Source organism: Sminthopsis crassicaudata, chromosome 1 (genome assembly GCF_048593235.1).
Source record: "Sminthopsis crassicaudata isolate SCR6 chromosome 1, ASM4859323v1, whole genome shotgun sequence".
Taxonomy (NCBI): domain Eukaryota; kingdom Metazoa; phylum Chordata; class Mammalia; order Dasyuromorphia; family Dasyuridae; genus Sminthopsis; species Sminthopsis crassicaudata.
This window is the reverse complement of record NC_133617.1, coordinates 751,080,485-751,102,303: the sequence shown is the minus strand read 5'-3', so window position 1 is coordinate 751,102,303 and position 21,819 is coordinate 751,080,485. Positions and strand designations below refer to the sequence as shown.

The following is a 21,819-nucleotide window of genomic DNA, read 5'->3' as shown; positions in this document are numbered from 1 at the left end:
CATGAGTGGTCTCTGTCCCTACTGGATCCTTTAGATTCTGTTCTATCTTCCCAGGAAAGATCCGTCAGCCACAAAGGTACAATCCAATAGACTCCTTTCCCAGGCTTGGAAGGAGAAAATTACAGAGAGACACTGAGCCTTAAAATTAATAAGTTCCATTTCAAATGACACAGAAGAGTTTAGGAATCTGGGCTAAAATCAAAAGCAAAAAGATGGGAGTTCCCCACCCACCCAACATGTCTGTTTCCTTCCCCCACCTTCCAATTTTCCACTTCCTTTTATGTGTCACCCTCCCCATTAGATTGTATGTAAGCACCTTGAAGGCAGGAATTGCCTTGGCTTTTATTTGTATTTGTATTCCCAGAGTTTAGCACAGCACCTGGCACTCAGTGCATACCGAATATATATATTTTCCTGAGTAGTGACATGTACCGGTCCCTTCTTCGTGACACGTCAGCTGGAACTCCACAGACATTTTTGGAAAGACACATTGCAATCCACTCTGCTGGAATCCTCTGGGCTCTTAGCTGTGGTCTGAGGTTCCACAAAGTTATTGGGAAAACATTCACTTTTCCTGAACGTTGTTGCTCAGTCTTAAGAGCCTATGTGCATTCATAGTGTCTATGGGAAAAGGTAACCTGAGATTCCAACCATCGGCTTACAAGCAAAGATAGGAAACAGAATCCATTTGGGGGTGGGAGTTGTTCCCTTGGTTCATTGCGTATTGCCTCTGAGACAGCTAACTGACCAATAAAGTGGCTAATGCTGACATGCCTTCTTTCCCTGCGCCCCACCTGCCTCAAATGCCTTTGATTAGCACATCCTGAAATGAGAGCCCGAGTTTAGGCTTCCTATCGGGGAGGGATCAGTAAACAAAGCTGTCACTCACCATCAGGACCCTGTAGAGAGCAGAGCTGCACTATTCCCAGGCGACAGTGAGATGCTAATCTCAAAAATGCCCTGGAAGGAGCAGTCTTGTTTCGAAACCAAGATGGCGCACATTAAGAATGATTCTTTAGAACAAATATTTCTTTAATCAGGGAAGCGTTCGGAAAAACAAATGGGCAGGCAGGCTAGAGAGGTGTGTGATCTGTACAAAAGGCTGACCTTAGTTTGCTGTTTTAGAAAGACCCAGGATTTCACATGTATTGACATTCCCTTCCCTGAAGCAGGTCCCCCTGACACCTTGAGGCCTCCAAAAGACCATTCCCTGGGGACAAGTTTTCTGTCCTCCCTTATCTTGATTCCTCCTTGGACAGCATAACCACAACCCATGACTGGCCCCATAAGGAACACATATATTTAGGTATGGCAGAGATCTTAAAAGGCAACTAGTTCAATCCCCTCGTTTTACAGATGAAGAAACTGAGTGTCTTATGCTCAAAGCCTTTCCAACCTTAGAGAAATCCTGATCTTGGCCACATGGGGAAAAGATATGAAAATATGAGCTTAGTAGAGGTTATAGTGGGGCGAGAAGAAGACAAGCTGTAGTTAATCCCCAAAGAGCATGAATGATTCTCTGTGAACTAGAATCTAGTTCAATAGAGCACCTCAATGAGTAAACACCTAAACACCTGGCAGGTATTTCATCAACTGTTGAAGGACCTGGAGAAGAAAAGATCTGGGTGATGAGGAGGGGATACTATATAAGTCTTCAGATATCTGAAGAGATTTCAGCGAATAGAGTTGTCCTTATTTCTCCCAGAGTGCAGGAATAAGGGTGTGAGAGCAATGTGTGGAAGCTAGAAAGATGCAAATTTTGGTTTGTTGTCAGGAAAAATTGGATAATTATGATTGCCCAAAAGGAGAGTCGTCTCCACTGCCTGGAGAAGTAGTGATTTAGTCTCAATCAGAGGATCACAGGATGATAGATTTATGCTGTCAAGAGTATTTATTAAGTGCTTACTACATGTACACACTGTTCTAAGCACTGGAGCTTACCCTCAAGAAACTTCCACATGCGTGTAATCTGTGCACAGATTACAAACCAGAAAAATAAAGCTCGCATTTTCCTGCCTTCTTTAGGCATTTTTTCCCTTAGTTACTCCCCCCCCCCGTTACTAAGTAACTTAGTTTCCCTAGTTACTTCCCCCCTTTGTCTCTAGTGAGAGAGAAAGAAAGAAAGAAAGAAAGAAAGAAAGAAAGAAAGAAAGAAAGAAAGAAAGAAAGAAAGAAAGAAAGAAAGAAAGAAAGAAAGAAAGAAAGAAAGAAAGAAAGAAAGAAAGAAAGAAAGAAAGAAAGAAAGAAAGAAAGAAAGAAAGGAAGGAAGGAAGGAAGGAAGGAAGGAAGGAAGGAAGGAAGGAAGGAAGGAAGGAAGGAAGGAAGGAAGGAAGGAAGGAAGGAAGGAAGGAAGGAAGGAAGGAAGGAAGGAAGGAAGGAAGGAAGGAAGGAAGGAAGGAAGGAAGAAAGGAAGGAAGGAAGGAAGAAAGAAAGAAAGAAAGAAAGAAAGAAAGAGAGAGAGAGAGAGAGAAAAGAGAGAGAAAGAGATAAAGAGAGAGAGAGAAAGAAAGAGAGAGTGCAAGAGAAGAGGGAGGGAGGGAAGGAAAGAGAAAGGGATAGAAGAGGAAGAGGGAGAGAGAAAAGGAGAAAGAGAGAGGGATAGAGGGAAAAATGGAGAGATAGAATGTGCTTATGTCTCCCATCCTTCCCGGATCAATACAATAGTCATTGTTCATAGAGATCTCAACAGTGAGGATTGTAAATCATGTCAATCCTCCGTTAGCATTCAGATGACACGGTGTAACTTATGAGAAGAGCTCACTAAGGGATCGGCGTGGAGGTGTACTTTTTACTCTCACACCTCATCAAAGAGCATGTTTCATCCTCACTCCATTTTGTTAACACAACAGAAATTCTTAGAACATGATGAGGTGAGGGACGCACATCCATTGCAAGGGAGCAGAAACGGCTTTCTCCATTGTGTCTGGGGCTCTCTGCTCCCACAATAGTCATGTCACAATACACCAAAGAGGTAAAATAGGAAATCAAAGAACTCTCATCATTTCCAACCTGGTACGGAGATCTTCCCCACAGTTGGGTGGTCCATTTCCATGATCAGACCATTGTGTAGCACCTGAAAGGAAGAACAAACAGAGAGTGTTAAACACAAATTAAATCTTTCACCTCAAGGGATGGGCAAAGACACCAATGCAATTTGCAATGGTGAAGGTTGGGAATACAACAGGCATTTAAAATTCCTTTTCACAAGTAAATCCAACAAATATACTCCTTAATAAAAAAAATCAAAGAAAGAATTTAAGCCTGCCTAACTCCCCCTCCTCGCTCATGTGCAGCCACATCACCTCCTCTCTTAAGCTTTTTCTTGAAAATTCCGTCAGAAATCTTTCTCCTCTCAACTAGCATAGCTTTCACTTTCTATTCTATTTTTAATTAAATTTTATTTTTATTTGTTGGCAAAAAGCACTTGCCTTTTCTTTCCCATCATCCCCACCTTGAAAAACATCATTTTCTATTCTATATTTTATGTTCCATCACTAAAAACATTTATTGGGGATCTAGTCATGTTGCAGAAATTGTGTTTAGGATTGGGAATACAAAGAAAGTCTGAAACATCTCCTCTCTTCAAGATATTTACACTCTAGTGGCGTGAAATACCGTGTTCTTGCAGAGGTTGGTTTGGGTTTTGGACTTTAGAGTAGAGCCGTGTTTTTTTTTTGATATAAGGATTCCCCCAGTTAGAAAACACCAGAGACAACAAGCAACTTGCCCTGGGGCACAAAGAAGCATCATTCATAGCCATGCAAAATAAACGCGTAGCAAATTTCTGCTTTTGGACACTAGCAACTGAGGGAATCAGGCCAAGTGATTAAGGGGGTAACATGTTAAAATGTTTACATGGTATTTAATATTCAGATTTTGAATGATTTGCCAAGCTGTTCTCCTGAGGGGAAGAATCCTAATATTAAAGCCTCTGGGTAAAGATGAGAATCTCACTTGCAAAACAAAAGGGAAGAGGTCAAGTGCCATTTCCAAGATCACGCAATGGCCATTTTCTGTTGAAGAGACAAGAAGTAACCCAGCCATTATGGAGCTGATTCCTCATCATTGGATTGGAAATGACAGAAGCAGATCAGAGTAGAGCTTATTTATGGTGAATTCACTCTGCAATGGGGACAAGAGAAGGGAATATTCGTCACATTATATTCTGTAGAATTTCAATCAAGAATGGTTGGAAAAAGTCCTCAGAAGGTCTTTTAGCCTGTCCCCTTGCCCCAGTGAAGAGGTCCCTCACTTCATCAATGGATTATGCAAGACTAAATCATACTAACGTCTAAAAAAAGAAATAAAAGCTGATTTTACAACCTTCCCTTGATATTACATTCTACCACCTTGATAAAAGCTCTTGAGACAGCTAGATGCTAAAATGGATAGAGCACTGGGCTTAGAGTCAGGAAGATCTGAATTTAGAACCAGCCTCACTTACTAGCTATATGATCTTGAACAAGAAACTTCGTTTCTATCTGTCTCGATTTCCTCAGCTGTAAAATGGGGTTCACGATAGCGCCTATTTCCCAAGGTTGTTTTCAGGATCAAATGGGATGATATTTATCAAGTGCTCAGCCCACTGCCTGATAAACATTAGGTACTTAATAAATGCATGGTTCCTTCCCTTCTCTTGTTGTCTAACTTAACATTTGGCAAGCAGCTTTTGAATAGTATAAGGAGATATGCAGCATTTTATTCTTCTTAAAATACCATGGTGTCTCATTAAGACTAATCCCCATATCCCAATTCAGCTAATTAGAGCCAGTTATTTCTTCACATGTCCAATTCCCCCATGTTCTAGGTCTATGCCATCTCTCCTTTTCATTCCAGAAGACTAGTAAAGGCCATGCAACCCAAACAACAGCTCAATAAATTAACAGCAACCATTATTACGTTTATTTTCTTTTTCCTCCCTCAATCTACCAGCTGTTCCATCTCAAAACAACTATGGCATCAACAAGCAAAGAGTGATGAGCTCACTACTGGGTGAATGGATCTCCTGGGGGACTGGCATGAGAGGAGATCTATCTTATTGTCATTCAGCTTGAAATTGGATCTAATGTGTAACTGATGATCCTATTTTTCATCCAGGACAGATAGAAGGTACCATAGTGCATGGAGCACTGGACCAGGAACCAGGAAGACTCATCTCCCTGAGTTCAAATTCTGCCTCAGACACTTCCAAGCTGGTAATGATCTGCCCACTTCTTCCTTCTTTTCTTGCCCTTCTTTGCCTCTTTATTTGAAACACCATTCATTGCCCCATGGCTCACTCTCGGAAAGATGAAAACGAAAGCTTTGAATAAAATATAACTTGATTGAGGGTCCCGAAATTAATTAACACTGAAATTTAATCATCTGCCTAAAATGTAAAGGTCAAAGGACATTACTCAGAATTTCATGAAGATAGAATACCCAAGGATCTCTAACTGCTTAGTAGAAATAACCTTTTAAATATCTCATCCAGCTTCTACACTGATTGCTAGAAAGAAATCAATGAGGGAATGAGAAAAAAAAAAAGATATGTATTAAGTGGTCACTATACCTTGTAGGAGAGCTTTCTATCTGCTAGGTTTTTCTCAACTCTTTCGCATTTATGATAGTAAAGCCTAAACTGCAAGCTGATCTTGGAACCAGAAAGACAGAAAAGGAGCCCATCCCACTTCAGTGACATACTGTCTGTGTGGCCTTGGACAAGTCACTGCATCTCTCAATACTAAGATTCAGGAAGATGCTGATATATGTTGTTAAAGAAAGTTTCTCGTGGGGAACTTCCCAAACCGAAGAAATCATAGGTTTACTCTTGCTTAATATTACTTTTTTCCGGCTACATGGAAAGATAAATTTCAATATTGATTTTTGAATGATTTTGAGTTTCAAATTTTTCTCCCTCCTCGTCCTCTCCCCTCCCCAAGATAGAAAACAATCTGATGTGGATTATACATGTAGAATCATGTCAAAAACATATTCCTTCTATATGTCTGTGTGTATACAGACACGTTTACACATGTATTTATATGTTCAGCTATACATATATTGATATGATGGCATGTGTATGTGTGTCCATATTGAGGGGTAAAGCTGGCTCATACAGGTCGAGCCTTTCCAATCCTTCTAAAACTGTTTCATGCAGAGCAGGGATTTCCCCGTGCTAAGTCCTGATGGGGCCATGTTGTCCAGTGGCAAACCATGGGTACCTCCAAGGCCTAAAATGTGAGGATGAAATGGGCCAGAAGGCCCTGTGTCACGTGGTTTGCTTTCTTGCCCCAGATGGATCTAATCAATCATTAACTCCCTAAATCTCATGGTTAGTGTTATTTTGACCATAAAGAACAAGGAGGAGTTTGGGGTCATCTTCAACTCCCCCCAAAATCTATTCATATTACATAAAGAGGGTCTTTGTTCATTGAAGGGGAAGAAGGATCCAGTAGGAAGCAGACAATATTCCCTACAAGGAAGGATGCCATGGAAGCCACCTGTGCCCAGTATCTAGGACTGGGCATCCATAAATCACTTGCCCTGGGCAGGGAGCCTGAAGGAGAAATCTTCTGCTAGACCCCTTCCTATACCATTTCCACGTTCATAAGAACTGTCCTATAAACCAGGAGAGTGGTTATGGCTTCAAAACTTAATTCAGCAAAATACTCGTTTTCAGAAAGTGTTTTTGTTTTAAATTATTTTCCTCTTTGGTGTTCATTTAATATCTCATTTGCTTTCCGTTTTTAAACATGCTTTTTATCCAACTTTGTACAAAACCAATTTAATAGATTCCAGAAAAATGTCATGGAGCTGATCACCTTATTTTTACTCAGTTAATTATAGGACTCCCATCCTGCCTTGTCATTGCATCAATTTCCAAAAGCCATTTTCAATTGCTCTTGAACTTGTCACAGATATTACGCCTGCCTTATGACATTCTGGAAAACATGCTGGGAAAGTATGCAAGGACCATGGTCATTAACCTTTAAAAATAAAAAAGTCCAAGGGTCTGAAGCCTTGAGTTTTGCCAGAAACAATCGCACAAGTAACATTATTGGTGATAATCTTTCTGCATTTCTTTTATTTTTTAAGAGACAAAAAAAAGGTAAAGGAAAATAGCAAGATCATTTTCCTTCCTTATTCAAACTAGCAACGCTATTCCATGAATCTGGGTGGAGAATAACTCTTCATAATTAAGTGTGCAAAGAAAGCTGGGATAATTATGTGCATCTCATCATCCCCGTTATCGTTTCCTCTCAGGGTGTCATGAAAACAAGTTTGTGGGGAGACAGAGCCTCTACTGTTATGAAATGGAGGTCATAACTCAGGAACACGGTGTTAAAGGTTAATTTCACTATTTCCCAAACACTTTTAATGACCACAAAGAAAACACCCTTAAATATCCTTTCACATGAGAAATTAGACTGTAGTCCCATCGGCCCCCACTGCACTTAGATAATGGAGAGCGAATTTAAGCACACCATTTTCCCCTGTTTTCTTACTTCATTTAAACCAATTATTGTAACTCAACTTCTCTTTGGTGCAAATGTACATGACACGGGCCCCAAATGCCTCATTTCCCTGTTGAGCCCTAATTGTGTGTTCCAACGATTTCTTAAATTAATTGGCACAAGGAAGGACAAAAATAGCAATTCTAAAATGGGGGGAGGGTACATAGGGGGTGGGCTCGTGTAAGTCATGGAATGTATAGAATGATTTATAGGCACCAAAGTCAAGCCATTAAGAGCCTTCCTCCCCCCAGACTCCCATGATATCATTAACTCAAGCCTTTCAATCTTACTTAGCACTTGGTTCTCTAGTTAAATGATCCCAATGCTCATCCATGCAACCTTGGGGATGATTGGGAAAGTTTTCTTCCCATGCTAAGCAGCGTAACTGCAAAGTCTGCCACAAGAGATGGTTCTAAGCAGTGGTCATGGTGGTGACCTCGTACTCTCCCCACTCATTCCCAAAGACAGTATTTTACTTCTTATAAAGACTTTCCAATTACTCAATAGTAAAAAGAAAATGAAGTTACTCGGTTATAACATATAACAAGACCTCATTCTCATTCTCCCAGGCTGAGCTTACTTTTGAGGGACTATGACAACCCAGAAGTTGAGGGAAGCTGTGAGTAAGCTCATGAAAGGTCAATCCTGACTTCTGCAGAGAGACCTTAGCAAGGGTTCAGGCTCTAGTTCATCACAAGAGAACAGACGAATAATTTATCTTACTGAGGTTGGGGCCTTGTCTAAAATCAACACTCACCACTCTTACCCTGAGCAACCACTACTGTCTTTTGAGAAGGATGACAAGCCTAAGAGTATAGACAGAAGGATGTCTTGGTGGAATGTGGACCAAACTGGGGTTTGAAATAGTGCCAGAATCACATGATTTCAGAGTCGGTCAGAATTTCAGCAGCCACATAAGTCAGATCATGCTCTAGAGGAATCCCAATTCAATAAGTGCTAATCTTGTGTGTGCTTGAAGACCCTCAGCGCTAGACCCTCAGTTAGTCAATCAGTAAACAAGCATTCATGAATCTTTGACTATTCACTGGGTACTGCATTACAAACCAGACAGCTGATAGCTCCTGACTTCAAGATGCTCACATTCTAAAGAGAGAATGAAAAAACAAAACAAAACAAAACAAAACAAAACAAAACAAAACAAAAACAAAAAAAATAAAAATAAAAATAAAAAACCACGACCATCCACAATTTATACAGGGCAAACTGGAGGCAATGCAAGGGAACCACTCCTCACTTTCTGAAGCAACTCATTCTATTTTTGGAAAGCTCTAATGGTCAAGACATCAAACCTGAATCTGCCTTTGGCAGCTTGAACCTATGGCCGTGGATGTGGGCCCAAGGACTAACCAGTCTTCTTCTCTCCTCCTCTAAGATCGACTTTCACATACTTAAATGCAAAAATCACATCCTGCCATAGTCTTCTCTTGGAGGAGAAACCCCCAGTTCCTTCCCATGATTCTCTATGCATGCATTCCATGTCCTTTACCAACCTGGTTGTGCTCCCTTTGATACTCTCCAGCTTACTCATACCTTTCATTAACTATGGCTGCCAGAACTAGACATGATATCCCAGATGTGATGTGGAACATAGTACAGAGACATCCTCATTCATGGAAGATCTGCCTCTCTTAATGCAGTCCAAGATTCCATTTGCTTTTTTGGCTCCACATGCTCCTGACTTAAGTCCACTAAGGCCCCTAGATCTTTTTCAGAAAACGTACTGGCTAATTAGGTTTCCTCTGATTTACTTATGTTGGTGATTTTAGTTTTTTAGTTGAGGTGTACCCTTACTACCAACTGTGTCCTTGAAGAGGTTGGTTGGACTAGACGCTTCAAGATTCTTTTCAAAACTTCCAAACTTAGAATCATCCTGAACTCTTTTTTTTTCCTCTCTCCCCCTTTTGCTTTCTACTTCTATAACCTCTTCAATCGTCCTCTTCCTCTACTATTGCCCTAGGTCAAGAGGCCCTTATCACTTCTTATTTGCTCTCCTGCCAGTTTTCTGTCAGATCTTCCTTAAAATCAGCCTCTTTGCTCTTCAACAAAACCCCTTATGTGAGTATTCCTCGAGCCCTGTTCTGACCATCTCACATTCTGAAGTTGATTGGTGGGATCTTGACAAGAAATGGAACCGCAATGTTCTTGGTGAGAATTCTCCCTGTGTTCTGTTCAACAGAGAAGTCCTATTTCAGGTGGATCTTGATTTCCTGACCTGGATCAAGCACAAAGAACCACAGGTCCAGCTTTCAGCAATGATCTCAGAATTTCCTTTCGGGGAAGTCAGACACCTCTCTTCCCCCCACTCCTCTTTCTCTGGGACAATACTCAGGCCGGTGGGCACCAAAGCCCACACGGAACAGGATGGGAGTTTGGAGGTCTTTGATGGAGACTTTCAGTACGCTCATGTAATTAAGGACACTTGGAGTAGTCTGGCTCTGCCAGGAAGCTCTCAAATATGCCCTGTCCTTGGGAATCAGCAGCATGGAAGAGAACAGGAACATAACTGTCAACATTTGCTTCGCTCCTAATTTCTTCGGTAATAAAGTCCTGCCCGCTGAGCATGTCAGAGGCCCATTATCTCTCCATTTGCAGGGTGAGCTGGAGACTCATCCGGAGCGATCTCCAGGATCAGAAAACCACAAAGGAAATGATGTCGTGTCCTGCTCGGGATCTGGGCAGCCACAGAGATGGAGGGCCCGCTGATCAATGTGACAATTGCTCTGTGATCCAAGGCATACGGAAGCAATATTGTTTGTTGACATTATATCAGCTAGGCAGTGGAATGAAAGCCACCCAAGAAGCCTCCTGCCCTGTCGCTGCCCCGGCTCCATGGCCGTAGCATCTTGGGCTGAGAGCTGGTAGTGACTCAGAGGTCAGCTATTTCAATGGTCTTTGGTTTTATCAGTCTCCCCAGGAACTAGAAAAAGGCCTGGCACACAGTAGGTGCTTAATAAATGTTGTTGAGTTTCATTAAATTGAGTTAAACTTTGAATGCAATTTTATCTGGTTTTATCTTCGCATCCCCAGTGATGAGAACAATACATTGCATACACTTAGCCAAATCTTAATAAATGTTTGCTGGAGTAGTTGTCAGTCAAAAAGCATTTATTAAGGGCCTAATGTGTGTCAGGCACCATGTTAAGTGCAGGGGACACAAAAAAGACAAAGTAAATCTCTGCTTTGGAGAGGCTCACTGATTTAACTCCTCAGCTTAATTTTCATAAGAAACTGTAAGTGGTGGGGAAGAGGAAAAAGCTCCATGTGCTGCTTTCTAGATATGAAGATAGAAGACATTTAAGGAGAGAATGTACAAGAAAGGGGATGTCTACAGGGGGTTCATGGACTGATAGGGGAGGGCAGGGTAGAGAGACTAACATCTGCATACTGAACCGGGATCTCTCTGTCGACGGAGCACTTGGAGATAGCTCCAAGATCTCCTCCATGGGACCTTCCTCTCCCCAGACAGATGAAGTTCAAACCATGATATCTCCTTTTGAATAGTTGGAATCTCATCCTGCTGCAATTCTGCCTGATTCAATCAGTGAAGCTGATGGGCAACCTCCACTCACCGTCTCCCCTCACTCACCGTCTCCCCTCATTCACCATCTCCCCTCACTCACTTCCTAAACCCTTCTCATCAGTTCTAAAGTAGCACCCAATTGCAATCTGAAACATGACTCTGTCTGTATCCTCTTGACCTCTCTATAGTTTTTAGCACCACTCACCCCTCTTTTCCTCCTCCTGGGTTTCCTGATTAACTCTTCTCCTTTCCCCCGTCTCCATCTTAGTCATTGCACATCCTTGTCCCTCTGGACAAGTGGCCCAAAGTCTCTGACCCAGCCTTCTCCTCGTGTGCTCTATAAAAGCCTGTAGTATCAATCCTGGTTCCCTTGGATTCAGTGATGACTTTTATCCTGATGACATTTAACCCTCCCTCTGCCGGATCACCAGCTCCCTACTGGCTCTTCTCCCAGGATCTCAAGTTCAAGACATCAAAAATGGAACTCATTATCTTTTCCACTAGGACCACTCCTTCTCCAAATTGCCTGTTTGCCCTAAGAGCACCTTCATCCTTCCGTATAACTCTTGTCCCTCAACCGGCACTATATTTTACTCCTCCCTCATGCTCCTTTAACCAAGAAGTTGCCAATGTCTTTCATCTGCTCCAATCTCTTATGATCCCCATGCTAATTCAATCTTCCTTCAATACTTTTCACTTCTGAGGGAAGCTTGCCATAGTGACAGTGGGTTTCCTAGTATCTCTTGCATACCAATTTGCTTTATGACCTTTAATTTGTAACTTGAATTGTAAATATATAGACACATATATGTACATATATGTATGTAGCACTTACATTATTCCATGTTCTGTGTTAAGCCTCTTTCTACCCTCAAGAAATATATATTTTTATGTAGAAAAGGGGTTCTTAACCCAGAGTTCATACTATATATATAAATATATGTATATATTTGTATATACATTGATTATATATAAATGTATATAATACATATATATGTATATCATAATATAATATATATTATAATGTATATATAATATAATATATAATACATAATAATATATTATAATACATTAGTATTTCAAAATCATTGCTTTCCTTTCTTATTCTTTGCATTTTATGTTATACATTTAAAAACATAATCCTAAAAAGGAATCTATAGACTTCCCTGGACTGCCAAAAGGTTGACAAAAATGGGTAAAAAACGTTTTCAGTGAGAGACAATAGAAGAGAGGATACAGTGGTCAGGTGACGTTCTGCTCGCTGAAGTAACCAAAATGGTGGATCCATTCGTCGGTTGGTCAGTGAAGGTCATTTTGCACAAAAGGAGCCACTTTAAGCAAAGATTTCCCTTCCTAGAGGGCACCGATCACCTGGGAATGCACCTCTCTGTACGTGGCTAGGCGGCTGCTTAAACCTTGGACGCATGCTATCCCCAGGACTGCATTTAAGCAATCAGTTGACTGATCTGAAAGCCCGGACAAAGCCGTTCCGCTCACGGAGGTAACCAGAAAGGTGGATTGATTCGTAGGTCAGTCAGTGAACAAAACAAAGGGTATTTTGCTTTTAAATCTTCTGATCAAAGCCATTCTGTGTTGATGGAACCTGCTTTGCTGTCATACCTTCTACCCACAGTCCTTTCTGCCCCCCAAACGGAGGGACTTTAGGGGCAAAGAGAAACCCTCATCTCATTTTTAGCATCTTTTTATAATTAGCTTTGGTATTCACAATAACATCGTTGAAACTTAAAACGGAAATCTGGTTTTGCATCAAATTTATCTTTCTCCAATTCAGCAATTTGTTTATGCAGATTAAGAGAGCTTGGATTCATGCTGGTCCTTCAGAGGGAACATGCTCCAAGTAAATGGAGACACATGTTGCCTTCATTATGTTTTTTCATTCATGAGACCTAATCGCTGGCTGGTGTCTATGGAGCTCATGAATATTCACTCGCATTTTGTATTCAGAGCAACAAAACAGAAAATAGAAGTATAGTATATTTTTTCATGGCGTGTAGAATTCCCCAAACAGAATTCAGAGCAAGGTAGAAAAGGCAGGAGAGTCACAAAATGTAAACACGATCCTCCCCTCACATTGTCCAGGAGTTGAAAAATTAAAATCCACATTTACTCTAAATGTACAGCATTGTTCTCGAAAGCACTGCTTCTCATCTCAAAAACTCACTGTTCTCACTACCTGTTTTTCTGCTAAAAGGGACAAAGGATCCCAGAAGGCAGCATAGGAGGAGGAGGACAAGTAATCCCGGGTGACCCAATGTTCTCACTGAGAACATCCTAGGCAAGAACACAATGTGGCTCGGTGGCCACCTTGGACCTCACCCAATGGGATTGAATGAGCAGGATTCCTGACGAGGTGCTCCCCCACCTCCCTCTCCCCCATGTGCAGGCTGAGAAGTTCCTCGGCTAGAACAGAATGGTGGTAGGGTTCTCTCTGTGATTCTGGGCAAGTCAAATTAATTTTCTGGCTTCAAAGATCACTTCCAATGCTAAATCTCTTATCCACGATCCTGTGAGATCCATTGTACTCCTCCTAAAAGGGCCTTTTCAGAAAAGGCTTCATCCTTTTAATTAAAGCTTGAGCCAGACCTGCCCAATTACACCGATTCACATAAACGAGTGTCTGAGCTGAAGATACGAGCTTCACGTTTGGCCCCGAACCCCTTTATTGGGCCTCCGATCCCTTATGCTTCTCAGCATCTCAGAGGAGGCCTCCAGCCTCTCTTTGTGGGAATTTAAATGAGAATTCAGCATCATTGACTGCTCTGTCTCTTCTGAGAAAGCCTGAAAATGGCAGCCTTTGGCACACAGCATAAAGGAAAGAGAAATACATGGATTAAGCACCTACGTGCGCCAAGCACCGTGCTAAGCTCTCCACAAACATTATCCCATTTCCCAAAGAAACATGAGGGTGTTCCGGAATTGCACCAGAATGGAAGATTAAGGGAGAATGCTCCATCAGCCAAGATGGAAAGGCAGCCATGGCCAACGTTCCCCAAAGAATGGAGAGCAGGGCATTGGCAACTGTGGCTTGGAAGCCCCAGAGTGAAGATGTTTCTTTCGCCCCAACTAAAAATTAACTTCAAGGAGACTAAGAGGCTCCCCGCTTTGGACCCCATGACGTCTCAATGTTCGTTGTAGAAGCATCTTTGGGGAAGCCAAAAAAAACACTCCGAAGTCAGGAAAGCACTTGACTCGAGGGGGAAAAAGTCACGTCTTCACTAATGGGGAGCAAAGGAACCATGAGCAATAACAGCCCGCCCTTCTTCCTAATATTTCATCCAGCCTGTGACAGTCTGGAGGGGTCCCACCTGTTACTCCGTGCGCAGAATATACAATCACATTCACACACCGCACCGGCTCCCTGGGGCCCACCTTAAGTAGCCCATTCATCTTTCACCTGCCACAGAAGTGTCGTGGCTTGTTTATAGATCGCTCTTTGTTTTGCCAGAGCCTGGCCGTTGGCTCGGGCTCCCTGGGCCGGCCGCAGGGCCGGCTCATCAGCACGAGAAGGCCACGGCGACCTGGCACCTGTGGAGCCAGACATGGCGTATGGACGTCCAGATGGAGGCACCGAGCCAACCCATCTGTGAACTCCCTCCGGCGGAGAAGCCGGGAAGGTCTTCCAAGAGATTATTGTCCTGTTACAGATCTTCAATCTTTTCTCCCCTCCAAATGTCATCCTTCCCGGACATTACTGAAATGAAAAACCCTGACAGTCTCGCAGGCTGGAGCAGCACCTGGGGCTGGACCACATACCTCCCCAGCAGCCAGGTCCTCGCCTGGGCAAGCCAAAGTTGGCCGGCACTGCCCTCCGAGGCCATAGCCCCACACCCGCCCACGCTGTCCTCAGCACCCCCTCCCAAGTGCTCTCCGCTGAAGAGCTGAGACATAACTAGAAGTAATGGGGGTTTCCAGCTCAGACCTGGAAGGCTTCTCAAAAAGTGCTCTGAAAAAGAGAGATGCTTTGGGTGATGGGAAATGTGCTGGGTTTGAAGCCACTCAACCTGCTCTGCCACTCACGACTTGTGTGACTGTGGGCAAGATATCACTCTCTCCAGGTCTCAGTTTCCTCATTTGTTACATAAGGGAGTTAGACTACCTGGCCCCTCGTTTTTCTTCCAACTCGGTATCTCTGACCCCATGGAAAAGTCCTTTTACAAATTCCTTCCTACACGGTGGTCCAGGAGAAGAAGGTCTTGCTTTACCCAAGTTCTGTAACCCCTCAAATGCTCTTCAGTTCTTGGATGAGATTAAACATCAGATTAAATTCAAAACTATCTAAATAACTATCTGGGGGTTACTGAAAGGGCAGAGGTTTCTGATAGAGTCCCAAGTCTTGATGGTTCTAGCTTTAGAATTTTACCTCCAGAATTAGGAGGAAGAGGATGGGCCAGACAGCCTTTGGGGAAACCTGGGTGGCCTCTCTGTGTAATCCTCCACCATTTTATACAAAGATGGTTATTCTCCCAAAGAACTTGGAAGCCTAAGGATGACTCAACTGCATGGTCAGACATTCCAAAATGCTGCTCACTTCTCCGGGCCTATCAGCCCATTTTGTAAATATCCCATCCAGTGCTACCGATCAAACCCATCTTCTCTTCCTATGACATTTTTGTCCATGTTCTCCCAGGGATCCCTCCACCCTATCCAATCCAAATCCAGAACCCTTCCACCAGGTGACAATTTGTGGGTACCAGGGCAGTATCTGGGTCATCCAGCTATTACCCCTCACTCCTATCATGTGCTGGTCCCCTTCCTTGCCCAATAATATCCCTTCTTGTTCTTCTTCCCAAAAAGATCATCTTTGGAAATACACCATAGCTTACAATCCCTGCTATGCATTCCGCGATCAAACATCATCGATCACTCACAATTCTGATGCTTCCCAGATTGTACTGTTCTAAAGTTCACGCCTTCCCCAGAATCACCAGAGAAAAATCAGCATTTTTGTTAAAATAATGGTGATCTGCACCAGGAAGCGGCTTGAGATGGTTAAAAGTTCTGCACAATTTCCCAAATGCCATCTGACCCATCGTCTTCCCCTCCTCTCAATTATGGATCCAGTTTGCTGCTGGTATGATGTGCCTGCCCAGGGGCAGGCTCATGTGCTGTTTCAAAGGACTGCTCAACAGCCACTACTGAGTCACGACTGAGACAATAGACATAAACATTGGCTAATATCTTTGGAAAAACCGTGGATCTTGAAGAGGCATTTTAATGATAATAATTTATGTAGCACTTTACCATTTGAAAAGCATCTTATTTGAGCCTTACAAAACCCCTGGGAGGTAGATGTTAATATTATCCCCATTTTGTGAATGGAGAAGCCGCAGCTGGGAGAGGTTCTGAGTCACGTAGGATTATGCACCTAAAGTATCTCAGGAAAGTTTTGAACTTGAATCTTCTTGACTTCAGATCTAATATTCTACCCACTGAGCTCCCTAGCTGCCAATCTGTGCTCTCTAGAGCACATTCTCAAGCAGAAATAAAAGAACGTCTCCGACTTGGGCCACATTAAGAGAAACATGATGTCAGACAGGGGAGGTAATTGCCCTTCACCAGGTCGTTTATGTAACCCAAAGTTCAAAGGAAAACCCATTTTAGAAAGGATAATGACAAGTTGGATTATGTCTACAGGAAGGCAATGGGGGATGATGGTGGCTCATGACATGTAATAACAGGTAAAAGGCATTGGAGACACTTTGCCTGAGGAAGAAAAGAGTTTTGGGGATGTGGCAGCTGCCTTCAAATATTGCATGGCTGTCGTGTGGAAGAAAGATTTTATGGAAGGCCAGAGCAGCAGCTATCACTGTCAACTGCAAAGAGGCAGGTCGCAGAGCTCCATGTGCCAGGTGGGAAGACACCAATAATTAGGTCTATTCCAAAGTAGAACGGATTAACTCTGGTTCAGTGAAAGTCTTTAACTAGAGGCCAAATGGCCCATGGTTGAAGATGGATTTGAATTTTCTGGGGCTAAAAGTTAGAACAGATTTCCCCAGAGGTACCTCCTAATTCTGAGTGCCCATGATGCTTTCCTAGTTTAGAAGCTGAGGAAGTATCATTTTTTCCTCCATCCATTATCCTCCCAGATTCATGGCTCCTTTCTACATCAAGGAAGAAGAAATATCTTTGAGAAACTCTGCCGCTATGTGACCCTTGCATATCCACCCAGAGTCATCCAAAGCTTAAAGAATCGGGGCGTACAAAGAGACAATATCCCCCGTGACAATCTGTGAAATCCAAAGTGGTGCTTGGCCATAAGTCAGAGGAGGAGGACAGATGCAGAAAGCACCAGCGTGAGCATGGAGGTGAGCTTTCAGCAGGAAGAAGAAACAACTATTATGAAAAGTGAGCAAACACTCCAAGGATGATAAATGGAGGGAACTGAAGTATTTGGGGAAATGAGGTCACAAGGCAAGCCGAGGAACGGGCCCGCACTCTACATTGGAATGTCAAGTCACTCTATCGCATCTGCAGGGATGTTTGCAGGATGGAAGAAAATAGTTTCTGGGTTTGGTGTGTGTAACAAGACACTTCAAATGATGGACACTCTTAGCCTGGGGGGAAGTGCTTTCAAATGTGGGGCTCCCAGGGAAAGGGAAGGGAGCTCCGCTTTTGCACTGTAAATGACTTTCAGAGAGATAAGTATTATTCAGCTGTCAAATTGCTAGGGGAAAATGCTGTCAGGCACTTAAAGAAAAGCTTTACCATGGAAGGGAATTTTCTTCTCTCACAAATCTGTAGCATAAAAAGAAAATGGGGGGGAAACAACTCACCAAGTGCTCCGTGGTGGAGGACTGGCTGCCCAAGTGCTGGCATATGACGAGAATGAAATGAGAAATGAGTAAAATGAGAAATTCAGGGAAGGTGGGAAGACTGAACTGAGGCAGATCCAGGGGTCATGTGACAGCCTCAAAACAACAGTTGCTTATTGTCTCTAATGGCCAATGCTGGTCCAGGAGGGTAAATGATGAAAAATTATCTTCTGGTCAGTAAAGGGGTGGAGGAAAGGCAATAGAAAGTTCTATATACACAGTTCAGAGAGCATGAGTACTCTAAACAACTATATGGATGTTTACCTGCATGTGTGTATATGCTCGAAGGGAGTGTTCAAGGTGGAGGTAAAGGTATCCAAAAAAAAACTTTTAAAGAAGGAAAAAATCTTCCGTAGTTGTATGTGTGTTTTGTGGGATATACATCGGGATTTGAAAATGCTTAACTAATTAATACATTGTTGGTAGAATTGTGAACACATCCAGCCATTCTGGAGAACGATTTGGAACTATGCTCACAAAATTGTCAGACTGTGAGTCCCCTTTGATCCAGTGGTGTTTCTATTGGCCTTATATCCTAGAGAGATTTTAAAGAAGAAAAAGGGACCTATATGTGCAAGAATGTTTGCAGCAGCCCTTTTTGTAGTGGCCAGAAACTGGAAACTGAGTGGATGCCCATCCATTGGGGAATGGCTGAATAAATTGTGGTATATGAATGTCATGGAATATTATTGTTCTGTAAGAAATGACCAGCAGGAGGATTGCAGAAAGGCCTGGAGAGACTGACAGGAACTGCTGCTGAGGGAAGGGAGCAGAACCAGGAGATCATTGTACACGGCAACAAGAAGACTATATGATGACCAACTCTGATGGACATGATTCTCTTCAACAATAAGATGATTCAAAGCAGTTACAATGCTCTTGTGATGAAGAGAGCCATCTACACCCAGAGAGAGTATTGTGGGAACTCAGGGTAGATCACAACAGAGCATTTTCACTTCTTTTGTTGTTGTTTGCTTGCGTTTTATTCTTTCTCATTTTTTTCTAGTTAGATTTGATTTTTCTTGTGCAGCAAGATTATTGTATAAATATGTGTGTGTGTGTATGTATGTATATATATATATATATATATATGTAATATTCTTATAACTCCCAACTCAAAAACATTTCAAAGGAGAACTTGTGTTCTTCCTTTAAAAAAAAATATATATATACATATATATTGGATTTAACATATAATTCTACTATGTTTAATATATATTGGACATTTGCCATCTAGGGGAGGGGGTGGAAGAAAGGGAAAATTGGAACACAAGGTTTTGCAAGGGTTAACATCGAAGAATTATCCATGCATATGTTTTAAAAAATAAAAAGCTATAATAAAAATTAATTTTAAAAGTGCTTGTCTAGTAATTGAGGTAGTATGGTTTACCAAATTGAGTGCTAGTCCAAAAAGTTCATGCTCTGTCCCTAAAAGTTGCTTGCTGTGTGACAGTGGGCAAAGGTTAGTATTGTTTCTTCTTGTTGAAAGCTCACCTCCGTGCTCACGCTGGTGCTTTCTGCATCTGTCCTCCTCCTCCTTTGACTTCTGGCCAAGCACCACTTTGGATTTCACCGATTGCCAAGGGAGAGAATGTCTCATTGTTTGCCTCTGATTCCTTAATTTTTCTGGGACTTAACTAAGCCCCTAAGAGACTAGGATCTGCCCTGATGGAGGCAGCCCTCCCCTCACCACTATAAGATTTGGAGGGAATTTGAGTAACAGAGAAGAAAAGGAAAGGGGAAAGGGAGACAGAGAGAAGAGGAAAAGAAGAAGGGAGAATGAGATCCTTACAGCCCTAATCATCACGAGGGATGGAATAGGGACGGCTTCTCTATGGCAGGAGGCCATCCCTATGCCCACAAAATCCTTAAGATACTGCCGTGTGACTTCTGGCCATGATTCTGGATTCCTTGATAGCAGAGAAATTAACTTTTTACTTTGTTTCTAGACTGCGTGTTCTCAAATTGAATTTAGATCTAATCACTACAAAATGTATAAATTATTTAATCCAACACCGAAGGCCAAAGTAGCAAAGCAGCGCATGTAAGGGAGCTGGGGAAATCCTACCCCTAACTCACACCGGCTCCCAGAGGAGTAAATAGAGAATGTCTTCCTTGTGTGGCTTGGAGGGAGCCGGGTGGAAACAGGAGATCCAGTCTGATGGAGAATGGATTCCTACGGGCACATCTTTATTCATGTCAAGTTTTCAGGATGAAAACAATACCCAAACCCTAGGATCCCAGATTTAAATAGAAAAGGCCTCGGAGAGCATGTGGCCCAAATCCTGTCATTCTGCAGATGAGGAAAATGAGAAAGAGAGAATGGAAGAGTTGTTTGTCCAAGGTCAAATAAGGAATACGAATCTAGACTTGACTCCAACTTACTGATTTTTTCCAGAGAATTTCCCTTCCCTGAGCCCATTCCACAGGCTTTCAAGTTAATGAATGGTTAAAATCTAAAGTTGGGGCCAGTGGAGGGAGCTCCCAAAAATGGGTGCACCCACCAGTGCTACCCTGGGAATCTCTGCTGAGTGGGCCAGCCACCCAGGACTCAGTCTGAGACACTTAGACAAGTCCTCTGGGTGTTCTGAAACGTTTCCTGCTCTCAGTCAAAAATGGGCTCAAAGTCCGGGGATGAATACAGCCGGTTCCAGTGGCTTCTTCTCTGTGACTGACCCCACACCCACAAGCCAGTCGCGGAAGAAAATCTCCACGCAGCCATGCCCATGGCAAGCCCAGCTGGAGGGGGCAGATGTTTATGATGAGACTGATTGAAATCCTCTGGGTGTCCCTAACACTGGCGTAGATGCTTCTATGTAGAAATCAAAACAAAGAGTGACCTAAAGAGAACAGAGGGATCGAAGCTCTAGACTGGCGAGGAAGCCCCTCTGCCAGTGCGAGGTGGAGGTCTAGAGGTTGCAAGGAGCACTGAGAGACTGCGGGACTTGTCCAAGATCACGTAACCTCTGCAGGACCAGGTCTGGGTGTCTATAGCTATGCTTGTGTGTGCAAGTACAGGGGACACTTTATCTTCCATCTCAAAGGAAACTCAAAAACACCACAGAGCAGATACAGGGACACAGGGACAAGAACATTTCTATAATAAGGGGTTTATGGTTCATTTTTGTTAATGGCCTCGAACTTTGGCGGGATCATAATCCTTGTCTTAAGTATCATTCAATTACCCTCCCTCTGTCTGTCTCTGTCTCTCTCTGTTTCTCTGTCTCTCTCTCTCTGTCTCTCTCTCTCTGTCTCTCTCTCTCTCTCTCTCTCTCTCTCTCTCTCTCTCTCTCTCTCTCTCTGTCTTGCTCTGTCTCTCTCTCTCTGTCTCTCTGTCTCTCTCTGTCTCTCTCTGTCTCTCTCTGTCTCTCTCTCTCTCTCTCTCTCTCTCTCACACACACACACACACACACACACACACACACACACAGACACACACACACACAGACACACACACAACACACACACTCATTTCCTCCCTCCTTTCCTCTCGATGACTCCCAGACCATATATCCAGCCCTAGTGCCTGTCCTGAATTCTATTTCTACATCACTAACTGCCTGTAGGAAGGCATCTCCAATTGGATGGCCTGTATATATTTTAAACTCAACATGTTTCGATCAAAATTCATTGACATAGCCTGCAAACCGACCCCACCCCCCGACTCGAGACCTTCTTTTCTCTTGCCAGCTGCTAAATTGATATTCCCAGAGCCAAGATCTAACCATTCCATTCCTCTGCTGAAAATGCTCCAGTGACTTCCAGCAACCTTTTGGCTAGCGCAGAAGTTTCTCTGTTTGAGCTTTGGACTTTAAATCCCTCTGTCACCTGGTCCTAACTTACCTCTCCAGGAGAGCTAACATCATTCTCCCCTCTACCCTTGGCAAGCCAATCTAGCCCGCTCAGCCAGCTCCATGCATAATATCCCATCTCTTGGCTCCATGCTGTT

General features: G+C 42.9%; 1 protein-coding gene across 1 annotated transcript in view; it reads right to left on the bottom strand.

Annotated features, from left to right (window-relative positions):
• The window catches only part of SUGCT (succinyl-CoA:glutarate-CoA transferase), a 579,062-nt gene that overhangs the window by 116,059 nt on the left and 441,184 nt on the right, over positions 1–21,819 (bottom strand). The window contains exon 13 of the mRNA XM_074284503.1: positions 3,010–3,073. Coding sequence (XP_074140604.1) covers positions 3,010–3,073 — 64 coding nt within the window. The remainder of the gene's footprint in view (positions 1–3,009; positions 3,074–21,819) is intronic.